This window comes from Plasmodium berghei (assembly GCF_900002375.2).
Source record: "Plasmodium berghei ANKA genome assembly, chromosome: 8".
Taxonomy (NCBI): Eukaryota; Apicomplexa; class Aconoidasida; order Haemosporida; family Plasmodiidae; genus Plasmodium; species Plasmodium berghei.
Genome location: NC_036166.2, coordinates 1,230,653 through 1,257,081, shown reverse-complemented (window position 1 = coordinate 1,257,081; position 26,429 = coordinate 1,230,653). Strand labels below are relative to the sequence as shown.

The window sequence follows — 26,429 nt, the reverse complement described above, 5'->3', positions numbered from 1 at the left end:
TATACATATAGAAATATCAATCGTCATCCCTTTTTTTCAAATGTGTGTTTGCCCCATACTCCGGTTTTATTTTATTCCCCTTCGATAAACCAAATAACAAACCAAATAGCAAAGAAATAATAAAACAAAAAATAAAGCAAAAATAAAACAAAAATAAAGCAAAAATAAAACAAAAATAAAGCAAAAATAAAGCAAAAATAAAACAAAAATAAAGCAAAAATTAAAGCAAAAATAAAGCAAAAAATAAATTACTTACCATTTTCATAATTGGGCATTATTGTTGCATAATACATATTTTTACAAGTATGCACTAAAACTAGCATCATATATACAACTTGTTTTTAATTTTTTCATAAAATAATATTATAATTTTTCTTGGATCAAATTAAAAAAATATAATAAAAAAAAATTCGTTGCGAAAATTAAAATCCCTCTTTTCCTTATCCCTATTCGGTAATACATATATTTATTTGTGTACTCATTTATTCATTTATGTGTATTATTTATGCATACTTTCAAACAAAGCCAAAAAAATGTACACGTAAAAAAAAACATTAAAAAGATGTATAAACAGATAAAGAAATAGAGTCGCACCCTACCGATGCTTTCCTAGCATATCTTTGCTGCTTCAATTTTTTTTTTTTTACTTTAATAACTTTAAAGGAATGTATATAGAAACAATGAAAAGCTTTTTATTTCACTGATTTCCTGAAATGTACCACATTATGTTCTTAATTGTTATATTTATTTTGACAAACCCATGTAAGTCGTTTAGAGTCAATAAAATTGAAAGAAATCCATTCATAAAAAACAGAGAAAATGAAAAAGAAAAAAAAAATACTAGTTATTTTAAAAATGTGCAAACAAAACCCCAAAAAATAATAAAACATAATAAATTATATGGATCTTTCAATGATTATATATATAAATTGTTAATAAAAAAATTTAAAAAAGTCAAAGAAAAAAAAGATATAAATATATATAAATCTTTACAATCTCCGAAAAATGCTTATAATGCTGATATACTATTTTCATGTGAATATACTATAAGTGAAATCAAAAAAAAATTATCTGAATATATTTATGAGCTTAAACTTGTTCATGCTCAAAATTTTAAAATTCTATATATGGGAAAACGACGATTAATAAGGCCTATTAAAAAACAATTTGAGGCATATTATATTCTTTTTTCATTCGAGGTATATCCTTCTATTATTAGAGATATATTTAATAAGCTTCGTTCACAAAACCATATACTCAGGTACATATTTCTACCCACAACTTGTACACATACATACATACATACATTTTTGCACACAAACTTTTTCCATGTATTGTGTTTCCTTTTTCAGATTGATGATAACAAAGGATGAGTATAAGACAAAAAATATTGAATTTAAAGAAGATGATTCTGTAATTAATGAAATGAACAAAGTCGAACAAAGTTTTTTTTTTAAGAAATCAGCATAGTCTTACACAAATATATATTGCCTAAACATTTTTTGATTACCCACCATCTTATCACTATTTTTTCCCCATTTAATGTACTTATTTGCATAAATTCGCTTGAATTTACCTTTTTTAATCACATCATATTTTTTTCTATTTCCATTATTTCCATTATTCGCGCATACCAATGTGTATGCACATTTTTATGTTTTTTCATACCCCAAAATATTTAATGTGAAACTTAAATCTAACTATTTAATTTTTTTTTTTTGAATAAAAGCTAGCCATTTTCGCTGACACAAATAGCCAAAAAGAGAAAAAAAAAAAAATATAAAATAAAAAAAAAAAACAGAAAGAAAGTCAGGACAAAAATTTTTAATGTCTTAAAAATTATTTTACAAATGTGACGAGAAATATTTATGTGGTGTATTCTCGAAGATATTACACACATTTATACTCAAAACGTAACACCATGAAAATAAAAATAAATAATACAAAGTACAAAACAAAAAGTGAAAATTTTTATTATGAATAAAGTATTTTGTGAGCATTACTACTTATTATTCCCAAATACCTCAAAGATTATGTCAAAATTTAATGTAGTATTTTCTGTTTATTAAAATGTGAAAAGATAAAAAATAATAATAAAATAATTATTTGCCTTAAAGAAAAGGCTTCTTAAAAATTGGAGCTAAAGGAATATAAATTTTATATTATGCATTAAAAAAAAAGTTGTCTTGTATACATGTTTATTTTTTGTTTTTCCATATCCACATTCCACTACTTCATTATGGAAAATATATTTATCTTTGGAGTAATAACGTTTAGGATTGTAGTATTAGTTACATATATTTATTTAAAAAATAATTATAATATATTAGCAAACATAAATGCTTATTTTTTATTTTACTCCATTTCATTCCTTCTGTACTTATTATCTTCATTATGTAACCCGTATGAAAAAAAAAAAAAAATGAACGAATAAAATAAACTTCACACACAAGTTTACATATCCCCTAAATTTAACAACAAAAATATGTACATATATTTTTTTCTTAAATTTTTTAGTGGTTATATTACTGCTTGCCCTACAAGATATATATCCAGAGATATAGTGGATAAATTTAAAAAAAATATATATAATCGAAAAAATACAGAAAAAACACAATCTTTTTACAATTTTCCCACAAGCGATGAAGATAAGTCTACTATTTCGAATATAACTTCTTCGGCTCCATCATTAGCTTTAAGTAGAAATGGTGAACATAAAAAAACACATACACACACATATGCACATTTAAATAGAAGCTTATATTTATTGTAAAATCATCAAAATGTTATTAAATTATTTTTATTTTATTTTTTCCTCATTTCATATAATTAGACATATATGACGAATTAACAAGTTTGACAATTCTTCATAACCTCCCAAATGACATAGTTTTAACCGAAAAATATATTAAAAAAAAAGAAAAATATAAAAAGTTTAACAATTTATCTAGTTACATTCACAACAATTATGATAAGGAACAAATGACTACATTCCTAGTTAAGAATAAATATAATAAAAAAAATATAAATACCAAACTAAACAAGATTTATTTTGAATTTTTTCTAAAACGAAAAAAGAAGCTTTCATTATACGCAAAAAACATAAAAAAAAGAAAAAAAAAAATATACAAATATAAACCAGTTTTTATAAACAATGTTAATAAAATTAACAACACCAAAATAAATATTTTCAATAAAGTGACTCGAAAAACAACAAATATTATTAAAACAGAGACAAGCAAATATTATGATTCTGCCTTATATAAAATAAATAGCAGCAATATTATATTTTCAAAAAATATAAAACATGAAAAAAATAGCGCCCTAACAAATCCTTTTCATATATATCGAGACAATGTTTATCAATATAACACAAAACTTAACTATTGTATCCAATGTGACCTTGTGCAGGTACATATATAATCATGTATCTACTCATAGTATTCATTTATTATATTTTTGTTGAAATAACAAATATTCATTTGTTTTTCTTTTCACATAGATGTTACGAAGTAAACATTGTAAATATTGTAAACAATGTATTAAAACATATGATCATCATTGTCTTTGGATTAATAATTGCGTAGGAGAAAATAATCGATTGATTTTCTTTCTATACTTATATTTTGAAAATATTACGATTTTTCTAACATTAAGGCATATCATTAAAGTTGTATATTCTTTAGTTACTCGAACCAGGTTTAAAAAAATAACTATCATATATATAGTTGCATGTTTATATAAATATATGAACTCCTTTATTAAGTATTTGACAATTGGTTGCCTAATTTTCTATTTCTTTAATAATTTCAATTTTCAAGGTACATACTTCTTTGTTGGCTAGTTGTATTGATTTTTATTCTAGCTATTTTTTTGATAATAATTTTTTTTTTAGCATTATATCATACCCACCTTTGTATGGTAAATATAAAACCAAAAGCTGCATAAAATCTACATAAATCTCTCAAATATTGCAAACTCAAAAAGATGGATTAAAAGATAGACGATTAAAATCTAATAACCATTGAAATTATTTCTATAAAAAAAAAATCTATTCGTTTATTGTTCTTTTCTATTTCATCAGGTTAATGAAACAACTTGGGAAAATTTAAGTCGAGATATTTTAACAGAATTTGAAAATAATAAAGAAAAAGAAAAATATAATAACACTTTTTTTTTCATAAGCTATACTAAAAATATTTTTATTTATTTTTTTTACCTCCCCATTCGTTTTTTTATACCTACAAAAATTAAAAAGCAATTATTACTTTTCATTTTTCATAAAATCGGCATAAATTTGGGGATTGATGATGAAATTATATGGCGCCCCACAAAAAATAAAAGTATGTGGAAATAAAAAAAAAAAAAAAAAGGAAAAATATAACCTTTCCACAAAATGAATAAAAAAAATAATACCGAAACTTTTTGTGTTATTTCTCAATTTCAGGACCCAAATTATTAAGTAATTTTTTCCCTAATTTATATTTCGCATCTAAGGTGAGTTCCGATATACAACATGTAGCCCTTTTTTGGTATAATTTTTTATAATTAAAATAAATGATAAAACTGGATTATATCTCTAAAACTTATATTCCATATGTATGTGCACATCCCATTATCTTTGGTTCCCCTTTCTTTTATAGAATAATTTTATTAAGCTTGTGAAAAAACGAATTTTATAAAATTGTAGATGTATCGATACTCTTTTTATATATTCAAAAAGGAACAATTAAAATGGAAACAAAAAAATATATTATATCTCCTTACGATATTATCCAAATTTTCGACATGGACTGATATACATTTGACCCAAGCCCAACAAAATTCATTAATAGAACTAGCAAATAAAATACCAAAAGAAAAATGTGATAATAATAATAATAATAATAAAATAGCGTTAAAAATAACAAAAATACAAAATATGTCTAAACAGTTAAAAATTGCTTGGGAAGAATTGGATATATATAAACAACTTCTAACAGAAAATATGAAACTAACCCTTAGAAAAGCTGAAGAATCTGAACAAATAGATACTATTAATTTTAATGAATATTCAGAAGTGAAAGAAATCAATTACAATATAGAAAATATTTGTGATTCCATTGTCAAACAACTTTTGGATATTTATACAAATTTTGTAAATTTTAACCATCATCTTGATTCTAATGAAGTCAGGCTTGAGGTAGGGTGTTCCTTTCGTCGCTATGCATCTAGTATGTCTCTACATCTGTTACATATTTGCGCATCTTTTACTTTTTTTGATTCCCATTCTACAGATTGTACCTGGAGTTGGAGGCCAAGAAGCCAAAATGTTTGCTAATGAATTATTTTCAATGTACGAACACTTTTGCAAATTAAAAAATTATGAATGTTTAATAAAAAATAACAAATTATGTGAAGAAGGAAAAGGAATATATAAAAATATTGTTGCATATATAAAAGGAGAGGGGGTGTATGTCGATTTTATACAAGAAATTGGTATACATAGAGTTCAAAGGATTCCGATAAATAGTAAAAAAATGCAAACATCAACTTCTATAGTTTTATTATTTGATGAAAAACAAACAAAAGAAAAACTTGAAAAAAAAATGAAAATTCCAAAAAATGATTTTCTAATTGAAACAAAAAGATCAGGTGGAGCAGGAGGGCAAAGTGTTAATAAAAATGAAACTTGTGTAAAAATTATTCACAAACCTACTAATATATTTGTTGAAGTACAGAAAACATCTAGTCAAATACAAAATAAAAGTATAGCTATGGAAATGATAAAAAATAAATTATATAACTTTTATTATGAAAAAGAAAAAATTATTTTTTTAAAAGACAAAAAAAATCAAAAACAAAATGGTGACAGAAGTGAAAAAATACGAACTTACAACTTTTCCCATAATACAGTTATAGATCATATTGCTAATGTCCAATATACTGGCATTGATCAATTTTTTAAGGGAGCACAATTAATTAATTTAATCAATAAACGAAAACAACTATTTTATCAAAATATCATTGATGAAACTCTGGAATATTTGTTTTCGTATGTTGGCTAAGGCCTTATAGACTGGAATATTAGCTTTATATCATTTTGCCATTTTTTTTCATATTTTTCCACACTTCATGTTTTGCCATTTTTTTAGTTGAAAAAAAACTTAGTAAAATAATTTTTTTTTCACTTTTAAAGATGCTGATAAATTAACCACATCACCATTTTGACAAGTTTTTAATTAAAAATAATTCATTTTTATATTATGTAATACCAAAAGTGCGAAAGATAGGACTAAAAAAAAACATTTACTATGTTCAGGCGTTTTATATATGATGTGCATGTGGAAACAGATAAAACAACACACTCATAGGAACACCCAATAATTCATAAAAAAATACAAAGTATTATTATGGGTGTCCTAATTTTAACTGTTACATAATTCAACATCATGAAATTTTTCGAAATGTTGAAGGCATAATAAAACAGCAGCTATTGGTTATTTATTATATGAAAAAAAATATATATAGTGCCGAAACTTTCTACAAAAATCGAACAGAAAGAGGATTTATAAATATTAACAAAATAGGTGTAGTAATAAATTGTATCGATAGTATATACACTTATTTATGAAGCAACGTAGAGTATTCATTCATTAAAACATTTAATATTCTATTCTTTTTACAATCCATGGGCTTATTATAATGATTTGCCACATGTTTCATACCAATTAAAATAATTTAAAATGATTAAAGTAAATTTTATTTTATTTTATTTTATTTTAGTTATTTTTTTCTATTCTTAGTACACCAAACATATATACAGTATGTATGTACATTTTCGATAAGCCACTGATAAAAAAATAAAAATATCGATTTTATTTACTCTTGTTTTTTTATGCATTATAATATATGCCTCAAATTTTTATATTCTATTATTATTTTGTATATATATGCATATATAATATCCAAAGTATAGAAAACAAAAATATTTGAATTATCAAAAATGATAAAAAAGCATATGACTGGAAATATGCCATTTCACTAAAATACAAACTAGTTTTATACATTTTTTTATATTTCCAACATATCTATAAAAAAAATAATATTATAATTTTTTTTTTATTTTAATTTAATATGATAAAATAGCTAGCTTGTTAATGCGATTTGTATCATATGTTATAAGTATTTTTATTTTATAAAAATATTTGAAATATACACATACAAAATCCACAACATAGTGTAAGTGTAGGCATATCGTATGTATATACTATTATATTGTTTCATTATTTTTATACATTTATCAACGTTTGTTTTTTTTTTTTTTATAGCATTTTAAACAAATGGATAAAAAGGCACGAGAATATGCTCAAGAAGCCTTAAAATTTATTCAAAGAAGTGGAAGCAATTTTATGGCATGTAAAAATTTAAGAGAAAAATTAGAAAGCCATGGTTTGATACATATAAAAGAAGGTGATCAATGGACGTTACAAAAAAACCAAGGATATGTTTTATGTAAAGAAAATAGAAATATATGCAGTTTTTTTGTTGGAAAAAATTTTAATATTAACAATGGCTCGATTCTGATATCTATTGGTCATATAGATTCATGTACATTAAAAATATCACCAAATAACAGAGTTACAAAAGATCAAATAAGTCAATTAAATGTTGAATGTTATGGATCAGGGTTATGGCACACTTGGTTTGACAGAGGTTTAGGTTTATCAGGACAAGTTGTATATAAAAAAGATAATAAATTAATTGAAAAAATTATACAAATTAACAAATCTGTTATATTCTTACCAAGTTTAGCTATACATTTGCAAAATAGAACAAGGTATGATTTTTCTGTCAAAGTAAACTATGAAAACCATTTGAAACCAATTCTATCTACTTTATTATATGAAAAACTTATAAAAGGCAATGAAAATATTTCAAATATCGATGACGATGATAATAATAGCAAAAACCTTAACTCTTCACCACTTCTCTATATTTTGGCAAATGAACTAAAATGTAAAGAAGAAGATATATTAGATTTTGAATTATGTTTAATGGATACAAATAAACCATGCTTTACTGGGGTGTATGGAGAATTTATAGAAGGAGCGAGATTTGATAACTTACTTGGAACATTTGGTGTTTTTGAAGCTTATGTAGAATTAATTAAAATTTTAAAAAATGAAAATAATAAAAATGAAAATTTAGGAAATAATTTATATATATGTATTGGATATGATCATGAAGAAATTGGCTCACTTAGTGAAATAGGAGCTCAATCTTATTTTACTAAAAGTTTTATTGAAAGAATATTAGGAAATATATTCAAAAATGAATTAAAAAATAATGATATAACAGTAGATGAAATATATGGAAGTTTGTCAAGTAAATCGCTTATACTAAATGTTGATATGGCTCATTGTGGGCATCCAAATTATCCAGAAACCATTCAACAAAATCATCATTTACGGTTTCATGAGGGTATTGCTATAAAATATAATACTAACAAAAATTATGTAACATCACCTTATTATGCTTGTTTATTAAAAAGAACATTTGAATTATACCAAAATCAAAATGATCAAAAAATTAAATATCAAAATTTTATGATTAAAAACGATACCCCATGTGGTAGTACAGTTGGATCTATGGTTGCAGCAAACTTATCAATGCCTGGTATGGATATTGGAATACCCCAACTAGCTATGCATTCAATAAGAGAAATTGCAGCTATTCATGATATTTATTATTTGATTAAAGGCATATTCGCTTTCTATGCATATTATAATCAAGTTCTTTCCTCATGTGTTCATGATTCATAATCATTTACAGTCAAATTATAAGTACAAAGGAAAATCCACACACATTGGCATTATATAGAAATTGAGAAAAAATTATACGCACACCCCCCCAAAAAAATGTTTATGTACTAATTCAAGGAATCATATCACTACAATGAAATACTTGTGATATAATAACATTATATTTCGTACATTTTTTAATATTCATTTAAATTTATCTCTAATATATAAATGTCGGCATTTCCGCAATAAGCCACATTTTTTTTTACATATGATTTTATTATTTATACATTTTCAACAAATCTGATAAATAAAAATGAGCAATATTCAGCACTTTTTGTGTCTTTTAATATATGATAAATAGAACTATAAACGAAAAAAATTAATTTTAAATATACTTTTTCATTTTTCTTAAACAACGCAGATTAAGTTCCCTTTTATTTTATTCACTAAAAACGCTTTTAAAATTTTGCACATGTGTATTATGTTTCATGCATAATTTTTATGGAATATCAACATTCTTCTTTTTTAATAAAACCTTATTATACCATAATGAATAAAATGTATAAAAAAAAGCTTTATACTTATGCAATATAAATTATATGTAAAAAAATAATGTGCATATGCGCATGCATATACATATGAATAATGTGACCAAAAAAACATGACATCCATAAAATTGGAAAGTGGCCATGGTATTGTTATATAATTGTCAATGTTTAATGCAATATTTTTCTAATTACAGATAGGGAAAATAAATAATACACACATATATATGCATACATCCATGCAATATGCATTTTAATGTAATACACATATATGTCCATATTATATTATTCACATTTTTATAATATTTTCTTTATTTTATGCGGCACCTGTATCAGTGCTTTCGATTAACTCTTTTGAAAAGGCCAATGCTGCATTTTTAGAATTTCCTACAAATAAAATAAAATAGTTACCAAATGAACATAATATATATACCCAGGTAGCCATTATACAATTCATTATAAACGCATAAATAAATATGCACAAAGCGTATTGCACTATTCATATTCAAATGAAACGAATTCTTTGATTTTTTAACATTTTTAATGCTTTTAATATTTGTTTACCCCTATCCTGCTCCTTTTCTTCATCATACAAAACAATTAATATATGTCCACCACCAACTTTAATTATGTGCATCCCTCCCTTTGATTTTGCACATGTAGCAACATCAAAACTGTGTCCTTCATATTCTAAACCTTTATCCATATTTATAAATTGATATTTTGTTCCACCTAGCCAAATTCCATCAGATGCATAGCCCTCATTAAACATTGTCAAAATTGATTGTCCTTCTGTGATTGTTTTTGTAGTTTTACTGCCATTCTGAAAATTTTTAATTTATCCAACGAAAAAAATAAAAACAAAATATGGTTAGCATAAATAGCGAAGAAAATTTTTTTTTTTTTTTTAATAAAATATAAATATTTTGGCTAGCTATTATCAGAATAAAAAATTTTCACACACACACATATATCAAATTTGAAAACTTCATAAATATTAATACACTTTCATAATAATCCATTTAATAAAAAGTAAAACATTTCTGATAAAAATCTAATTTATTATATTTAATATTATATCCTTTATCTATTACCTCATCTTCAATTTCTATATCATAATCTTCTTTATAAAAAAGAGACCATTTATCAAAGTCTGGATTATTTTCATCGGGGGTTGCTACGCATTCATATACAACTCCATCTTCTTCCTATAATATCATACAAAAAAAAATATATTAAAATTGATATGTGTATACACACATAAGCATACATCTTAAAAACAGTATTATGATAAATAAAAAGGTGGGGTATCGAAATTTGAGAAAGCTATATGAGCTTGCACACTCAAACTAAGCAATACACCCATTACAGTATATAATAATAAAGCATGTCCTAATATATCATATTGTCAATTCATATATATTATTTCAATTGTTTTATTATACTGAAGCTAATCCAGCAGCAGAAACTTGATTTGTTGCTAAAAGTTTGTCATTTAAAAAATTTTCCCATGAATATTCTTCCATTTTATTATCTTAAAAATTATTTATATAATATGATGTAATTTAAAAAATATAAAAAACAATAATAAAGAGGGCTTAAAATATATTATATGAGGAAAGGGAAGCATTAATAGTTTATTTATTACTTTTTAAAAGAGCAAAAAATAAATAAAATAAAATGAAATAAAAAATTAAAATAAAATAAATAAAAGTGAAAAACGGACGAAGCCTTACGCCGATCAAATGCATAAATTTGCAAATGCATGAATAAATTACATTTACAAATTTTAAACTTAAAACATTATATTTATTATCTGTTTTTGTTAGGTGCTATATAAAATATGCTGAAAAAAAAAGTGTGCATTTCGGTCTTAATAAAAGTTGTACCAATATATACTACTTTTACACACATCGTGAGTTTTAAATGTTTTATGTAAACTTATCAACAAATTTTTCTATTTTTTTTCCTCGACAAAAAAATATTATTTTTAAGTAAATAATAAATTCAAAGAGAAAAATTATGACATTTTTAAAAGAGAAAATTGTGATATTTTTAAGAGCAAATCATAAAATCAAAGGCAAACGCACTATTAAAAAAAAAGGTTACTTTATCCATATTTATTTATACGTGTTATATTTGTTTATCATGTTATGTTTATTTGCTTATTCTGTAATGAGCTATATTTTTCTACCCATGCACACTTTTTATTATTTACAAAAATTGAATAAATACAACAAAAAATAACAAATTAAAACAAGCTTGAAAAAAAGTGTAGGAATATTTTATATATTTTCTCGATAAATTTTTTCAAAATTCAAGCAATTACCTTTTTTTTTAACTGTTCATAGGAAAATAAAAAAATAAGTAAATAATTGTAGCAATGTGTAATATCTCAATTTATTTGTAAAATAATAATGTTGATATTCAATAAAATAATTTTTATATTATAGTACAATAAATTTGACGAAAACAAACAAACGTCATTTTTTGTGAGCACATTCAAATGAGTGTGCACCCTTTATTTGTACCCCCCCTCACATTTTTCTTATAATTTAGCATATTATCATGAAATAAATAAAATGTTAAATAAAAATGACAATATATTAAAATAACCAAAAAAGAAATACGTTATAATCTAAGAATAATTCAGGAATATAAAAATTATATAGTCTTAAAACTTTCTACAATATATATATCAAATATCCAAACAAATTTGTTTATCTTTTTGTCTTGCATTTCTTTTGCCATTTCCCATGTTTGTTTTAGTAAAAAAAAAAAAAAAATTTAAGGAAAATATATATTTTTATATAATATTGCTTTATCTATTTTTGCATTAAACCTATATTTCACTTATTTGGTAACAAAATAAAATTATAATCTATGTATGCATGCATATATTGTTTGAATATAATGTAACTCTCTTCTGTTAAACCTTAAATGTCCATCTTTCGAAAATAACTGAAAATGATAAAGCCTTTAACACAAACAAAAAAAAAAACTATACCAATATAAAACAAAAAATAACGCAATACATCAAACTAAAAATTATAACACAGTTTTAAGAAAAAAAAGGCAGAAATATTTGGAATTATATTTTATTCAAAACAATTTTGATTTATCATTTTTTATGCAAAATATAAATTTATATAAAAAAAATACAATTTCTCTTCTTTTCATTTTATATTTTTTTTATAAAATATAGATAATTTGACATTAAAATAGCGCTTTTTTTGTCCAAAATTTTAACCTTTACATAATGGAAATAAAATACTTTTACCTATTTAATTATATTTTTAATTTTAATTTGTACCAATCTGAAAGTGTATATATATATTGTGTATATTCCTTTCTTTCATAAAAATTATAATCTAACATTGTGATATAATTTAGTAAAAAAATACTAATTGTTATGTATACAGTTTTATGGAATGCAAATAATTTGCATATACATAAAAGACCATATGTTAATCGTATAATATTGGTTTCTATGTATTTTGTATTTTCTGATATCCTAAAATTGGATGTAAAAAAAATGCAAAAAATTGTAAAAATTGTAAAAATAGCAAAAATAGCAAAAATAGAAAAAAATTGTAAAAGTAATGAATGGCAAACAAAAAATTCCTCTTGAATTATTAATGCATACAACAAATATATTTCGAATGTTTTTTTCTTTATTCTTCTTTTCTTATCTATAATAAATATATCAATATATTTTTTAAGAGATTGTTGTCAGTCTTTGAATTTTTCTATTAATTTTTTTTTGTTAATATGAAATTAATTTTAAAATAAAAAATTAAACAAGAAATAAATAATACGTATACTCTCACATAAACTATTAAATAACTGCATAAATACATATTTATTATTTTTGCACATTTTGTATAATTTGTTTATTCTGTATATTTTGTTTATTTATTTGTTTGGATATTATTTTGAACACTCATTATCAGCAGTGCTTTTTCGTTGCTTCATATGTTTTCACGCAATTTCAAACACTTTATTTCCTGACTTATTTTAATTTTTTTAATTTTTACTTACCATTCAAATGCAATTATGGATAATTATAATTTGTGTCATAATATGCGGGGTTTTAAGCGCTTTGTTTTCGGGTAATGAAAACAATACAATTATGTGAATTGAATTAGTATATATAATAAATCTGAAAAATTTTAACAACTTCATATATTCATAAATATATCCACATTTCACTTCCTTTATCAGGGCTATCTTTAGGGATAATGATGCTTGATATGCTCCAATTAAACTTATTAATTTTAGTATCTGAAAAAGATAAAAAGGAATTAAACAATGCAAAAAATGCAAGAAAAATATTACCTTTGCGAAATAACACAAATCAAATTTTAGTAACATTTATAACTGCAAATGTTATGGTAAATTCGGCTTTTAGTTTATTATTAAGTGAAGTAACAGATGGTTTTACAGCTTTTATTGTATCAACATTAATTATTACAATTTTTGGTGAAATTATTCCACAATCTATATGCTCAAAGCATGGACTAGCCATTGGGGGTTTTTTTGCCCCTCTTATTTATTTTCTTAAATTTTCTCTCTACATTTTTGCTAAGCCCATAAGTCTTATACTGGATCATTTTGTCGGTAGGTCTTCACACACACCTTCTTAAACCCTAAACCCTAAACCCTTCACGCATCACTTCTTCATACTTAACCTTATTTTAGGCAAAGATGTTCTTAACACGTATAACAAAAAACAACTGAAAGCATTGGTAGATATGCACAAAAGTGCAGCAGATATTTTACATGAAGATGAAGCTAAGATAGTAGGAAGCGCCCTTGAAATGTCTCAATATAAAGTTAAACATATAATGACAGATATTGATTATGTATTTGGTATAGATTATAATAGTTTTATAAATTATACAACTATTAAAAAAATATTGAAAAGTGGATTTTCTAGAATTCCAGTTTTAAATAGAAATAAATCGGAATGCGTCGTAGGATTAATACATATAAAAGATTTAATTAATATATGGTTTGGTATTAATAAAATACTATTTGATAATAATTATTCTTTTCAATTTAACAAAAAATATGATAAATCTATCTATATAAATTATAAGAAAAAAAAGAAGCATAGTATATTTCGTGTAATTAAAAGTTCTTCAAATTTAAAAAATAAAAGCAAATCATCATTATATACAAATAAAGAAGATATAAAAAAAAAAGAATTTCAAAAATGTGAAAATGATATACCTATACAAAATTTTAATGAACAAAATGATTCTAATTGTATAGATACACATGCTCATGTTAAAATAAACATAGACAAAAGTTTTATTGGTGAAAACTGTGATGAGTCAAATGTAGAATTTAAAAGTATATATATGAACAATGTAAAGGATAATGAAAAATATAAAAATATGAAAAATTCGATTACACTAAATGAAATTTTAAACCCTTCTAAATTATTAGAAAAAAAAAGAAAAAAAAATAAAAAAATGTATAAAAACCCATATAAAGAAAAAAATAATAAAAATATAGCATTTGTTGAATTTTTAACTGATCAAATGGTAGACAAAGAAAATAAAAATGTTAACATTTCAGAAACTGATCAAATAATATTTGCTGATATTAAAAAAAAAATAAGAATGTATAACAATATTAATAAAAAACCAATTCATATAAATTATTTGGAAAATATAAAAAATGCAAAAAAATCTCATATTTGTAAAGATAAAAATGACAAAACAACAAATGAACATTGTGATGAAAATGATAATTCAAACAAAGTGAATCTCAATAATACCTCCAAAAATATGAATGCCGATGTAAACGATTTTAAAAAACAATACATTTCAAGAAACGCTACAATAAACGAAAACTTAAATAAAGAAAAAAACATAGAACATATATTTTTAGATATAAAAAATTATATAAGAATAACAAGAAATAAAGATATAGAAATACCCGTTAAATATATATTAAAGCATATAGGCAGATATATATATGGAATAGATTATGATGAAAGTGTATTATCGCTTTTAAGTTTTTTTAAAAATGCAAATAATCATTTTGTTGTTGTGAGAAAAGTTATTTATTCTGAAGAATCAGATCCTAAATATTCACACATTGGTATTACAACTTTAGAAGATGTTATTGAAATTTTATTACAAGAAGAAATTACTGATGAGTTTGATTTTATAAAATTAAAAAAAGATATATATATACCTAATAATTTTATTTGGAAAAATTCATATGAATCTGTTGATGCTTTTAATGTTCGTGATATGCCAAATTGGAATCCAAATCAAATTAATCCCCAAAATAATATCACCATTGATCAAACAAAACAAATGTCAAACTCAGGAAAAATTATAATGGAAACAAATGGTGTAGAACATTCTGATACAGAATCAGAATATACTGGTGAACTAGATAAATATTCTCAAAAAATAAAACAAGAAAATTTTAAAGATTCAACTATAATATTAATTAGTGATAAAAAAAATAAAAAAAAAATAGAACCAATTAATTATAAAAACGATATAATAAACTTTTTAAAAGAAAGTATATATTTTAAATATATAGACACACATTTAATGAATAAATATATTCATGGAACAACAATATATACTTTAAATAAAAATGAATATTTACTAAAAGATAATACATTTTTAAACTATGCAATTATAATAATAAAAGGAAAAGTAAAAAATATAAAAGAAAATACTTGTACAAATGGAGATAAATGTTTTATTGGATTAGAAGCCTTAGGCCCTTGTAATATTATTGAACTTTTTAATAGTATTATTGAAAAAAGAATTAATGTTATAAAAAATTATCAAGAAAAAAAAAAAAAAAAAAAAAGTAATAATAAAAATAAAATATCTATGATTTTTAAAAAAAAAAGGTTATATGAAAATCAAAATTCCAACGAAGAACCAGAAAGTAATTATATACATAGCCCTAGTAAGGACTTGTCAAATTCATATGTTCTTCAAAAAAATATAAATATTTTATTTAAAAAATGGTATACTCAGCATGTATATTTTAATAAAATTGCTTATGTCACAGGTTAGTAAAAATATAAATAAAATTATTAATACTAATTTAAACATAATTGAATATATTCTAAGTATGTGCAAAAAATTATTTATATTTACAATTGGTTATGTTTCGTTGGACTCTCTTTTTACACTCTCACTTCTTCATGTGCATATATATATATATACGAATCTATAACTTTTCTAATATTTCATTCCTATTTTTGTAGATACGGATTGTGAATATATACTTCTTTCAAAAAATGAATATATGGATATGATCATAGGTAAAGTGAAAATATATTTCTTGCAAAAAAAACGATCTTTTGAATGTTTATTGGTCGCTTCATTTTTTTTCTTTAATTTGTTTTATATTTTTTTCAGAATCTTATGAAAATAACAAAGTTGACGAGATGATTGAAAATAGCTAAATTGTCATTATTTTTTTTTTTTCAAATTTAATATGTCATGGCTTGCTGCTCAACTTGAGCATGCTTATTTTTTCTCAATTATTTCTTATCATCACTTAATTATTTACTTAACTATTTATTCTTGTTCCATCTTTGACCTTAAACCGAACGAGTTAGATGCATTCTTCGAATATTTCTTCATCACTTATATTACATGTATTTGCACACAAATATAAAGAAAAAACTAAACTTGAGGCAATAATTGTTGAACTCAAAACTGCAAGGGAAAATCCGATTGCTCCGACACCGATACCTGCATTAAGGAATCCCAAAGTGAAGAAAAGAAATAATAAAATTAACATTGTAATATATTTTCTGACACCCCAAAGAAGAGTTAAGACATATTCAATCATGTATATATATATTTTTTTTTAATGGATAAAATTGAATAGTTACCTGCTCCATATATAATGTTGCTAACTAGGCCATACTCTACAATAATGTTAAATATATAAATAAATAACAAAATGAAGAAAATAGAACAAAAAAATGGAATAAGATAATGCAGGAATATATACACATTTTTAACTATTCGATTTCAAACCCTGATTTTCACAATTTTTATCTTCGTTGCTTGAATCACCCTAGAAAAAAATTCAAAAATAAATACAACCAAATAATAAGTAAATAAATAAGTAAATGATAGGAAACAAATAATAATATAACATACATATAAATAGTATACATTTCAGTATGCTATATGCACACTTTGCAATTTGTTTATTATGCATTTGGAATTTTAAAACGACGATTTAATAAATTCGCAATGCTTATGTAGTTTCTTCATAGCGTGATATGTATATGTAAAGTAAACTGCATATACACATCCAAATGTATCCATAAATATAAGTGTATTTCGTTATCTATTTTCTTAATGTTTTCTTTTTTTTATATTCCTTACAATTGATTTTTTCGAGGAATCGCTGATTTCATTTGGATCGCTGTTAAAAATCATTTTTTATGTAAATTTTTTTAATATATGTGAATAAATGTTTTGTTACGCTTTATATAATATATATATCATCATTTTGATTTATATATTTTGCTTTTAAGTAACTTTTTTTAAAATACACACCTCAACGACATTCTTCGAAAATGTCCATTATACAATTTCTTTAGCATCATTTTATCTAGTATATATTATTTTATTATATAAAACAAGCTTGTTAAAAAATTTTATACTTTATATAATAAATAATAAACGCGCTTCGTATTAGCTTTAAAATAAATTGGCATATATATCACTGAATTACATCTATTGAAAGTAAAAAAATAAAAAATTTTCAAAAATAATAAAGGCGATCAAAATCCTTAACCAAATTAATCAGAACAAAATTTTAACGATTTTTTTATTAATATAATATATTATATATAATTTTTTTTACTCGTTAACGTAAATTCAAGATAATTTGTAGACAATTGATCGAGTGACACCTCAACATTTAATTTAATAATCATTGGTATTTATTTATATATGTACATATTTATACTTATGTAACAATTTTTCCTTTTTTTGACATTGGAGTGTTAAATTTTTTATTTTTTAACTATATTTATTAAAAGGATATTTTTTTTTTTTTTTTTACAACAATTTTTCTATCATGTTCATAATAAATTGCATGTGTGTAGCTATTAGAATTTTCCAAAAAAAAAATCGACATAATTTTCCGGGAAAATTGACCTCATAAGTTATTAATTTAGCTTTATCTACACTTATTTTATGAACAATTCATATTTATATTCTTCTAACCAAACTAATTTTACCAAATATACAATTTTGATTTAAATTATTTAGAGAGTGTTCATAATTTTCCAATTAAAATTACCAATTTAAAAAAAAAATAAATGTTGTATACATTTATATATGCAATTATATTCGAAATTTTTTTAACGTTTTTTTCTCTTTTTTTTATACTATAAATTTGAATAAAATTCTATGTTTCTATCTTTTAACAAACAACACTTTTATTTTATCTATATAAACGGAAATATAATAAATAAGCACACACATATATATTACTTAAATTTGTGAACTTTTATTCCATCAACATTAGTTTTATTGCACCCAACTCAAAACCATTAAACTATTTTGGTTTCATAAAACTGTTTATTTTTATAAAATTAAACAATTTTATTTTCAAAATTTTCGCCGCTTTCTATAAATATAATTAATTAAGAATGTTATAAATATACAATGAAATTTTCCGTAATTGTGTTAATTTTTTTTCTTAAAATAATAAAAAGACATATTATTTTTTCTTTGTAAAATAATAAAATTATTCAAATGACTATACTTATAATTAACACAAAAATGGATATCAAAAACACAGGATTTTGTAATCGTCTTTTAGGAATTTTCATAACAAAAAAAAATATAAGACAAGTAGATATGAAACGAATTATGTGCATATAAAGAAAAATAATACTCTCCGTATTAATTCACGCTAAATGATACTTTTAATTTTCAATGGCTATTTGGAAAAAATAAAAAATTGTTCATCTTAAATAGCTATTTAAAAATATAAAATTTTATGCAAAAGTCATTTTATTTTTCCCATTTTCACAATTATTCAAAAAATAAATAAACATGTTCAAATTTGCATTATGCATATAATATAAATAGTATATATGATTAAGAAAAATAATAAAAAAAATATAGACAATATTTATGTGCATGTTTATTGAAAGACTTTGTGATATGTCCACACTTAGTTGTATTATAATTCTTTGAATTATATAACAGTTTCTATTTCTCTCTATCTCTATATATATATCGGAATAGTTCTATATGAAAATAGATATATGTACATGCATGTGAATAGGTATGTTTGTTCTCCTTTCTGAATAAATGCAAAGAATGTTTATCAATATTATAAAATTTGTAAAATAAAAAAAAACAGCCAAATATATATACAAATAAGAAAACATGGAAACACTATTAGATAGTGAAACTCTGAAAAAATACGAAGAAGAAACGAACGAATATATTAACAAAAAAAATGTTGAAAAACTGTTTGACATTATTGCAAAAAATGTTTTAATTAATAAACCGGATAATGTATACTTGTATATATACAACAATATATATTCATTTCTCCTAAATAAAATATTCATAATTGGCCCACCATCATTAAAAATTACATCAACAATATCTTCCTCTATTGCTAATTCGTTTGATTATTACCATCTGGATGTGTCACATTTAGTTAACTCGTACATTTCCAGTAAAGAAAACGATATCCAAGATAAACAATCAAATCAAATATTAAGTATTTATAAAAATAAAAACATATTTATACACATATATATATAATATTTCTCATATAAACCATAATACTATGTTTAAAAAATAGTTCTATCTAATAAATATATCCTCTAATTTTTCAAAATTCTTTCAAATTTTTTTTTTTTTTTTTTTGCAATAGTAAACGATGATATAATATGTTCTGTTGTTAAAAAGCATATAAACAATTTAGACGCAAAAAAAAAAAGAGGTTATGTTATTCAAGATTTTCCAAAAACTAATTTACAAGCAAATAGCTGCCTTCAATATTTACCTTCTCATGTTTTTGTATTAATTGCTGATGAGGAATACATATATGAAAAATACGAAAAAGAAAATAATGTTAAAATAATATTAGATAACAATAATCAGATCTATGATGAACAATCAAATTTGTTTGAAATAAAAGAAATAACTACACATCCTTTGAAAGAAAAAGTAAAAGAATATTTAAGGTAAGTCAATTATTTTTTTTTTATTCATTTTCACCAAATAACAAAAGTAATTATAATGTTACATATAATACTGAATTTCGACACATCCAATTAATTTACATAAAAAAATTATCACAGATGTGTTCCAGGAGTATTAGAAGTTATTGGAAATAATAAGAAAGTAATAAATTTAAAAGATTTTGATGAAACAAACATTGTTGATCAAATTATGGTAATATTCATACCAATATATATATTATGTAAATATGTGAATTTGTTCCTTATAATTATAATTAGTTGTGCATACATATATTATTTATACACATATTTGTATGCTTTACATATTTTGTATCAAGAATATGGTAGCTAAAAATAAAGATGAATGGAATTCACTATTTTCTGATAATATTTCGGATAAAAATAAAAAATGAAATTATCCGTTATAACACCTTATTTATCGATAATAGGTATATATATATGTAAACACACACATATACCTTGTAGTTTGGTATATGGGATGTAAGTGGAAGGTAGCTATTTTCTTTTACTAGGAATATTAAAGATAAAAGAAAATATTTTTAAATTTACCAATTAAAATAACTATTTATAACCATTTTGACATATTTATAACCATTTTGACATATTTATAACCATTTTGACATTTATAACCATTTTGACATATTTATAATTTTTTATATAATAAAAATGACATTTTCTTCAAAAAAAAATAAATTGTGTACTTAAATGTGTTACAATAGTTATAACTATAAACATTTAGGAAAATTAAAAATTAAAAAAACGAAAGAAAGCAAATGCTACAAGTATGTATGTATGTATATACATGATGTATATGCAAATAAACATTACATATATTCAACTGTTAAAAATATGGTGTAAATTTATTGCAAAACTATGTAAAAAAAAGAAAAGTAAATTGATATAATGAATTTAATAAATAAACTACAAAAAATGTATAAGCCCATCCAATAAATATCATCAAAACCTTAGAAAAAACAATATAAGAATATGCACATACATATATAGTGTATTTTTTCTTTATTCTTTCTTTTTTTCCAATTACTATGTATACAATTACATACATTATTAATGCAAATTGTGAAAATGTTATATTTCTGATTATAAAAAAATTATTTACAAGAATATAATATTTTGCATTTAATTATTTTTCTATTATATAAAAAACAATTTAAAAAAATATTCAAATGAAGTAAACTTTTACATGCTAAATAAACAAATTAGCAATAAGTTATCATTTTTTGCTTATATTTTTTTATTTTTATTTTTCTCTAAATAAATATTATTATTTAATTTAGAATTTTCATATAATACTATTTTCTTATAGAATATCAAACTAAAAATAACAATTTCTACATTTATATCAAAACTCCCAAAGAGTTACTAAAATCCCTTTTTAATTTGAAAAGCCTTTTAAACAATTTTCTTCGCATGAAAAAGGTTACCCATTGAAAAATAGCCCAAATATTCACATATCCATATAATAGTCATATCTTATTTTGCTTTTCAACTTATGCACACAGTTCGTGCCCATTTTTACATTACAGTAAACAAGTTGAAGCCCTCAAAAAAAAACAGGAAAAAACAAAACACACGTTCACCTAAATATATATTAGCAATATACGAAATTTTTCAAAACGCATAAAACTTTAGAAATATAAATTGTTAGGAAATCCTTGTTATTTTCTCTATTCTTTTCTTTTATACTTCCTAAAGAGTATATACCTTAATTTGTTTTTACACTCTCAAAACGTGAAAAAATGGAAATAGAACCCATGAAAATATATAACATAAATCAAGATTCAATTAATAATGAATATAATATTAGAACTCCTATTTCTGATGGTACAACAATTATTGGAATAATTTATGAACATGGTGTTATGTTAGCTTGTGATACTCGAACATCATCTGGAACATTTGTTAGTAATAAGTGTTCGAGGAAAATAAATAGAATCAATGAAAATATTTATGTATGTAGAAGTGGTGCATCTGCACATAGCCAAAAAGTAATTGAAGTAATAAAACATTATTGTGCATCTATGAAAAGTGAAAATCGAAAAAAAGGTCGATTTCATGAAAATGAAGTTATAACAGATGATATAAATGATGAAGAAATTGATATTGATCAAATTAATAATATAAATAATAACAATGTAATAGCTAAAAATAAATATTACTATAATGATAAATTTATGGATTATAACCCATTAGTAGAAAATGTTGCATATATAACAAAAAAACTTATTTATGCAAATAATAATTTTCTGTCATGTGGTTTAATATTTGGTGGTTATGATAAAATAAAAAAACAACAATTATATTCTGTTAATTTAAATGGTAGTATAATTCAAAAATACGATTATGCAGTTAGTGGAAGTGGAAGTATTTATATTCAATCTTATTTACAAGATAAATATAAAAAAAATATGACAAAAAAAGAATGTTTTGATCTTATTTTAAATTGTGTTAAATATGCTATATATAATGATAATAGCAGTGGTGGAATTGTAAGAATTTTAAATATAACCAAAAATTTTGTAGAAGAATATACTATTACAAATACTCAAATACATTTCGATTATTAACTTCGAAATTTTAATATATTTTAAGTAAATATATAGTTATATTAACATATTTTTGGAGGAAAACATTCCCCAATGTTTATTTATTAAATGTTATTTTTTATCCTTTTTTATTTTTCTTTATATACTTAACTTTTTAAAAACGATGCATAATTATCCATTTATATAACTTAAAATGATCAAAATCAATATGCACATTTTATTTACACAATAACTTAAATTTTTATCGTATTTTTAATACAAAAGTAAATATATCTATCTTATTTATCTTTCATATATTATCCATCTTTTTTTATTTCAATTCTTGTCATAGTTTGTATGGGATAGAAATAAAATGGTTGTAAACAAAATATTCATTATCCACGATTAACCATGTTCAAATATATAAAGAAATGTATATATACATATATGTAATATAATGTGATGGCATATATAAAATGTTAAGCAAAAAAACAAACCGAGTTAGTTATATTTCATATATATGCTGCCCATAATATGGATGAAAAAAACATTTCCTTGTTTATATTTTCGTACATATTATCATAATTAAACAATTCTTGTTCATTAAATTCAAAAATTAAATTTTCCATCTCTATTTTGTCCTTATTTTTTTTCACTACATAATCAGTTTTGTTATTATATTCATTTAATATAAAATTTTTATCAATTTGTTTGGAATTATAAATTTTTCTATCATGAACCATCTCGATTTTTAAATTTTTCGAAGTACAAACATTTTTAACATCATTTGTATTATATTTACTATTTTGATAGTTTTGTAAATTAATATTATATTCATCTATATAGTTTTCATCATTATTCATATCACTTTTTATATAAATATTTTTTTCTTTTTTATTATTTTCTTCAGATGTGCATGGTTCTATATCATTAGACTTATTATTAGAATCTTTATTAAATTTTGTATCTATGTTAAAATTAAAAAAAAAATTTTTTTCATCAAAATTTAGACAATTATTTGATGAATCTTTAGGGTTATTTATTACTATTTTATCTTTGTCTGCACATCTAGAATATTCTATTGATGTGTCTTGTTCATTTTCTGAACCCTTTTCTGTACATTTTCCCGATAAAGAGTTAGAATCATCTAATGATATATTTTCACTAAATTTGACAGGGTTTTGTATTTCATTCTTTTCATTTTGTGATTCTTCTACTTCGTAATGCTTCACTAAATCATCAATATATTCCAACGAATCTGAGCCTCCCTTATTATCATCTATTTCTTTATAAATATATTCTCTATACAATCTTTCAGTATAACTTTTGACAAACTCTTTGCATAAATTTAAATATATTTCAACTATTTTTTTTTTATTTTTTAAAATACATAAATAATCTTTGGAATCACATGGATATGGCAAATCAATTATTAAATTTTCTTCAATATTGTTAAATATAACTTCCATTTTTTTTTCTTTTATATCTATTTTGATATCCTTTTTCTTAACATAGTTATCAATATTTATTAAAATTTTTATTTTATTTGGTAAATTTAGAGAAATATGTTCATACTCTTTTAGTTTGAAAAAGGATGATGTATTTAATGAGCCTTGATGATATATGAAATATTTTTGTTTTTCTTTTTTTTTCAAATTTTTCGAAACATCTTTTTCACATGAATTTAAATCATTTTCATCAGTTTGTATCACATTGCTCTCATCATATTGGATATTATTTTTTATTTCTGTTTTTATCTTACTTTTATTCAAAAGTTTATTAACATCATTTTCTGTTGTAATAGTTTCTTTATTTTCAAATTCTTTTTTTAATTGATCTAGCTTTTTTTCTTCATCTATTAAAACACTTTTTATGATAGAGTTTTTATTTATACATAATAAAAAGGGTTTATCACCTTTACAAATTATATCATTTAAAATTTTAAAATCTCGACACACCTTTTCATTATCTTTCATAAAATTTTGTTCTATACATTGACAAACATTTTCGAGCAAAAAATTTAAAACTTCATTATATGCTCTTATTGCATCCACAGTTAAAGGATTAACACAGCAATCTATTGTAAGGCAACATATCTGATCTCCTTAAAAGGTATAAAATTTGACAATAATAATAACAACAATAATAATAACAGCAACACTAGTAAAGAAACCCAAATATCACAAATACAATATAACTACACAACACGATTGTACGCAAAATGAAAATATAAATATATATATTGGGGGTGTGTAAGAATTACTATATATTATTATATTTTTTGTGTGCAATAATTTTTAGGAACATTTGCATGTGCATTTTTCCCATTTAATTTATTTTAATTTTTTACCTTGCTTGTCAGGTCGAATTTGGGATAGTGAATAAGGTATGCTAATTTTTCCTACTGAAATGCTCTCAAATGAAATACTATAAATACCTGGATGTGTGCATATATTTATAAATAAGTTTTGATTCATTTGATTTGAATATAAGATTTTTGTCTTAACACAAAATACTTCATTAGGCTTAATTAAAATTTGGTCTTTTTTTAATTCCCCTTTAAAATATAAACTTAATAAATAGTCCTCTTTTTCTTTTCTATATTTTCCGTCTGATATTTCATCAAAATATTCATCAAATAAAATTCGAAATTCATGTTGTCTAAAGGCTTTTTGAAATTTTTCTTTTTCTTCATAACTTATTTTTATATCATCCATCATATAAAATTCATATGTATTTCACAAGCATAGGTCAGGAAATGCTTTTATTTTTTATTAAATAAATAGTAAATGTTTATACAATTATTATATTATTGTTATTTTATTTTTATTTAAAGGAATAACTATATCAAATAATTTGAGATAAAATTTTAACTTGTTTTATTTTATTTTATTTTCCCTTTTTATTATCATTTGTTAGAAATAAAAAAATATGTTCATAATAAAAATATATTTTTATCCCTTTCAAATTTTTTGGAGAAAATGTATTAAACGATCCCGTAAAATTCCTGTCCTTTTTTTTTCGAAACATTTTAATAGAGACGATAAAACTACTTGTTCTACTGTTATTTACTTTTAAGTATAAAATAAATATATTATGCACACACACAAAAAAAATTTATAATAATGAAATAAAATAAATGGGAAAATAAGCAAAACAAAATAATTAAATTAAAATATACTAATCTTATTAAGGGACGAACAAAATAAAGGCTATCTAAAAAGTGCAATAGTAGCTAACTGCTTAAGTGTAAATATATTCCTCAAAAAAAATTAATAAATAAATCGAACAATAATAGAATAAA

At 22.4% G+C, this 26,429-nt stretch overlaps 10 protein-coding genes across 10 annotated transcripts; 7 read left to right on the top strand and 3 right to left on the bottom strand.

Annotated features, from left to right (window-relative positions):
* Positions 1 to 713: 713 nt before the first annotated feature.
* On the top strand, positions 714 to 1,470 carry PBANKA_0833400 (apicoplast ribosomal protein S6, putative; the record flags this gene model as incomplete). The annotated part of the gene is made up of 2 exons (XM_034564520.1): positions 714 to 1,261; positions 1,353 to 1,470. 2 exons carry the CDS (start codon positions 714 to 716, stop codon positions 1,468 to 1,470), a joined length of 666 nt encoding a protein of 221 aa, XP_034421308.1.
* A 769-nt stretch (positions 1,471 to 2,239) lies between these two features.
* On the top strand, positions 2,240 to 4,682 carry PBANKA_0833300 (palmitoyltransferase DHHC6, putative; the record flags this gene model as incomplete). Its single annotated transcript, XM_034564518.1, has 8 exons — positions 2,240 to 2,403; positions 2,518 to 2,699; positions 2,834 to 3,411; positions 3,503 to 3,699; positions 3,822 to 3,921; positions 4,085 to 4,343; positions 4,448 to 4,497; positions 4,644 to 4,682. 8 exons carry the CDS (start codon positions 2,240 to 2,242, stop codon positions 4,680 to 4,682), a joined length of 1,569 nt encoding a protein of 522 aa, XP_034421307.1.
* Positions 4,683 to 4,690: 8 nt separating this feature from the next.
* On the top strand, positions 4,691 to 6,047 carry PBANKA_0833200 (peptide chain release factor 1, putative; the record flags this gene model as incomplete). The annotated part of the gene is made up of 2 exons (XM_034564517.1): positions 4,691 to 5,182; positions 5,277 to 6,047. The coding sequence occupies 2 exons, from the start codon at positions 4,691 to 4,693 to the stop codon at positions 6,045 to 6,047; spliced, it is 1,263 nt and encodes a 420-aa protein (XP_034421306.1).
* Positions 6,048 to 7,322: 1,275 nt separating this feature from the next.
* On the top strand, positions 7,323 to 8,804 carry PBANKA_0833100 (M18 aspartyl aminopeptidase, putative; the record flags this gene model as incomplete). The annotated part of the gene is made up of 1 exon (XM_034564516.1): positions 7,323 to 8,804. The coding sequence occupies one exon, from the start codon at positions 7,323 to 7,325 to the stop codon at positions 8,802 to 8,804; it is 1,482 nt and encodes a 493-aa protein (XP_034421305.1).
* An 843-nt stretch (positions 8,805 to 9,647) lies between these two features.
* PBANKA_0833000 (profilin) lies at positions 9,648 to 10,857 on the bottom strand (the record flags this gene model as incomplete). The annotated part of the gene is made up of 4 exons (XM_034564515.1): positions 9,648 to 9,718; positions 9,896 to 10,154; positions 10,426 to 10,539; positions 10,777 to 10,857. 4 exons carry the CDS (start codon positions 10,855 to 10,857, stop codon positions 9,648 to 9,650), a joined length of 525 nt encoding a protein of 174 aa, XP_034421304.1.
* Positions 10,858 to 13,379: 2,522 nt separating this feature from the next.
* On the top strand, positions 13,380 to 16,787 carry PBANKA_0832900 (protein MAM3, putative; the record flags this gene model as incomplete). The annotated part of the gene is made up of 5 exons (XM_034564514.1): positions 13,380 to 13,443; positions 13,556 to 13,951; positions 14,033 to 16,387; positions 16,587 to 16,643; positions 16,741 to 16,787. 5 exons carry the CDS (start codon positions 13,380 to 13,382, stop codon positions 16,785 to 16,787), a joined length of 2,919 nt encoding a protein of 972 aa, XP_034421303.1.
* Positions 16,788 to 16,939: 152 nt separating this feature from the next.
* Positions 16,940 to 17,951, bottom strand: PBANKA_0832800 (conserved Plasmodium protein, unknown function; the record flags this gene model as incomplete). The annotated part of the gene is made up of 5 exons (XM_034564513.1): positions 16,940 to 17,079; positions 17,223 to 17,258; positions 17,371 to 17,410; positions 17,728 to 17,767; positions 17,902 to 17,951. The coding sequence occupies 5 exons, from the start codon at positions 17,949 to 17,951 to the stop codon at positions 16,940 to 16,942; spliced, it is 306 nt and encodes a 101-aa protein (XP_034421302.1).
* A 1,801-nt stretch (positions 17,952 to 19,752) lies between these two features.
* Positions 19,753 to 20,974, top strand: PBANKA_0832700 (adenylate kinase-like protein 2, putative; the record flags this gene model as incomplete). The annotated part of the gene is made up of 4 exons (XM_034564512.1): positions 19,753 to 20,095; positions 20,252 to 20,564; positions 20,682 to 20,775; positions 20,900 to 20,974. 4 exons carry the CDS (start codon positions 19,753 to 19,755, stop codon positions 20,972 to 20,974), a joined length of 825 nt encoding a protein of 274 aa, XP_034421301.1.
* Positions 20,975 to 22,339: 1,365 nt separating this feature from the next.
* PBANKA_0832600 (proteasome subunit beta type-6, putative) lies at positions 22,340 to 23,167 on the top strand (the record flags this gene model as incomplete). The annotated part of the gene is made up of 1 exon (XM_034564511.1): positions 22,340 to 23,167. The coding sequence occupies one exon, from the start codon at positions 22,340 to 22,342 to the stop codon at positions 23,165 to 23,167; it is 828 nt and encodes a 275-aa protein (XP_034421300.1).
* A 470-nt stretch (positions 23,168 to 23,637) lies between these two features.
* On the bottom strand, positions 23,638 to 25,845 carry PBANKA_0832500 (PIH1 domain-containing protein, putative; the record flags this gene model as incomplete). The annotated part of the gene is made up of 2 exons (XM_034564510.1): positions 23,638 to 25,229; positions 25,476 to 25,845. The coding sequence occupies 2 exons, from the start codon at positions 25,843 to 25,845 to the stop codon at positions 23,638 to 23,640; spliced, it is 1,962 nt and encodes a 653-aa protein (XP_034421299.1).
* Between the last annotated feature and the right edge of the window lie 584 nt (positions 25,846 to 26,429).